This window comes from Dendroctonus ponderosae, unplaced genomic scaffold (assembly GCF_020466585.1).
Source record: "Dendroctonus ponderosae isolate FM_Combo_2020 unplaced genomic scaffold, Dpon_F_20191213v2 Dpon_F_20191213_5, whole genome shotgun sequence".
Lineage (NCBI taxonomy): Eukaryota > Metazoa > Arthropoda > Insecta > Coleoptera > Curculionidae > Dendroctonus > Dendroctonus ponderosae.
This window is the reverse complement of record NW_026018715.1, coordinates 15,485,062-15,486,753: the sequence shown is the minus strand read 5'-3', so window position 1 is coordinate 15,486,753 and position 1,692 is coordinate 15,485,062. Positions and strand designations below refer to the sequence as shown.

The following is a 1,692-nucleotide window of genomic DNA, read 5'->3' as shown; positions in this document are numbered from 1 at the left end:
AAATCCACTTGAACATGACGCTGCTTTTTTCGAAGTTTCTCAAGAACCATTTGAGCCACATAATTCGTTTTGGCATCGTTGGATAGAGAATTGAATGGGGAGGGGTCTGACCCCCATGACCCTTTCCCCCCCTGGATCAGCCCTTGCTCCAGGTACCTATAAATTCACTACTGGACAGAATTTGAGTTTTATTAGTAGGTTCTTAGTTGAAATATTGACTTTCACACAGTATCATGCTGATGTCGAGCGCAGCTAAGAAGCAGTGCTCGAAAATTAGGTTGCTATACACTTACTTTGTTAGAGAAGACACTTCAAGTTAGTGCGGTTAGTTGACTATTCGTAAATAAGCAATAAATTAAAAGTAAATAATCCTTAGTGGTTTCAAAGTATTACATTAGTGCAAGAAAAACGTCTTTCATCAGTGTACTCAAAACTCAAACAAAGTAATCAAAAACAGGCCATATTTTAGTATGTTTCCAACAAAATCTAAAATCAATGCTTGTTCAAATCACTAAAGCCTTTAAATGAGTGTGACAAATCTTGTTAGCCAAAAAAAAAGAAACAAAAAGAAAAACCGTGTCATTACCTCTATGAGTATGAACAGTCTCATTTGATCCGCGCCTACTCCTCAACTCTTCGTATAAATGGCGCTGGCGGGGGTCCCATGTGGAATGAGAGCGATAATGTGCCCCTAAATTATCGAATTTAAATAATAAAAAAATAATAGGGTACTGTAGATGCGTCCACTTGCCCCCTAGAGGATTACCGGACATTTTTTTCGAGCAAATCAAACTACATCAAGCCCTCGGTGCCCCAAATGAATTGTAAGACAAGTACAACGTTTGTAGCATGCAGGAATTTTGCCAAAATGATTAAAATTTCAGTAGTAAAATTGCGAAACCACTTTTTGGGCGAATTTAATTAGTGGCACAAGACAAACGTAAAATGGCCCCAAATCTGCAGGTACCCCGAATAGTACAGATGGAATATTTGCAATGAAAACGAAACCACTGGCTTGAACATAGACAATTCTAGAAAGTAAAATTGCATGCCAAAAAGCGGTGAATTGATCTTACTTAAAGCGGTACCTCGTTTGATTCGGTCGCACGTGTTATAGTTGGAACCTGGAACTGGCGGCAATTTCCTATTAGGTGGTGCGATGTAGCCAAGTTCGTCGCGAAGATCTGGGCGCCTTTTGTCAATGGTGGAAGCAGCGTTACATGATTGGTTGTAGACGACATCATCTAGTACCGGAGGAAATTTAAAAACAGTTATTTTCAGTGAAATCCTGGAAAAGATAGCTGGCTGTCTAGAGCCATTTTAAATTGTTTGCGTTCGGAAAGGATGAAAGGTTGCCTCGATGAGGATGAAAAGTGAGTTTAAAATGGCCCGGACTTGCGATCTTTTTAAATTTAGGATGGAAGGTGCTGATTGCTACATTTGAAAATTTAGATATAAAAGCCGGAAACAAAGAGGCCATTGGGCAAATTTGTCCGGCTAATAGGCTCAGGGGCGGATCCAGCTTTAAAGTCAGGGGGGAGGGGTTAAATAGAAAAAATACAGTCTTCTGTTATCTATGTTTTGTGCATGGGTGGCGCAAGATTATTGCAAAATTTTATGTTTTCCGTCCCGTTTTGCATGCTTGTCGGAACGCTCGTTTTTACATCATTCTAGAGAGAAATAAATGGCCTT

General features: G+C 39.7%; 3 protein-coding genes across 3 annotated transcripts in view; 1 reads left to right on the top strand and 2 right to left on the bottom strand.

Moving 5' to 3' along the window:
- Positions 1–1,692, top strand: part of LOC109539086 (PIH1 domain-containing protein 1) — a 242,786-nt gene that overhangs the window by 172,109 nt on the left and 68,985 nt on the right. The gene's annotated exons all lie outside the window — the stretch shown is intronic.
- Positions 1–1,692, bottom strand: part of LOC109539065 (multidrug resistance-associated protein 1) — a gene marked incomplete at its 5' end in the record, with an annotated part of 237,012 nt that overhangs the window by 170,228 nt on the left and 65,092 nt on the right.
- LOC109539060 (Down syndrome cell adhesion molecule-like protein Dscam2) overlaps positions 1–1,692 on the bottom strand; it is a gene marked incomplete in the record, with an annotated part of 55,745 nt that overhangs the window by 7,555 nt on the left and 46,498 nt on the right. The window contains 2 exon segments of the mRNA XM_048666484.1: positions 587–691; positions 1,077–1,244. Coding sequence (XP_048522441.1) covers positions 587–691; positions 1,077–1,244 — 273 coding nt within the window.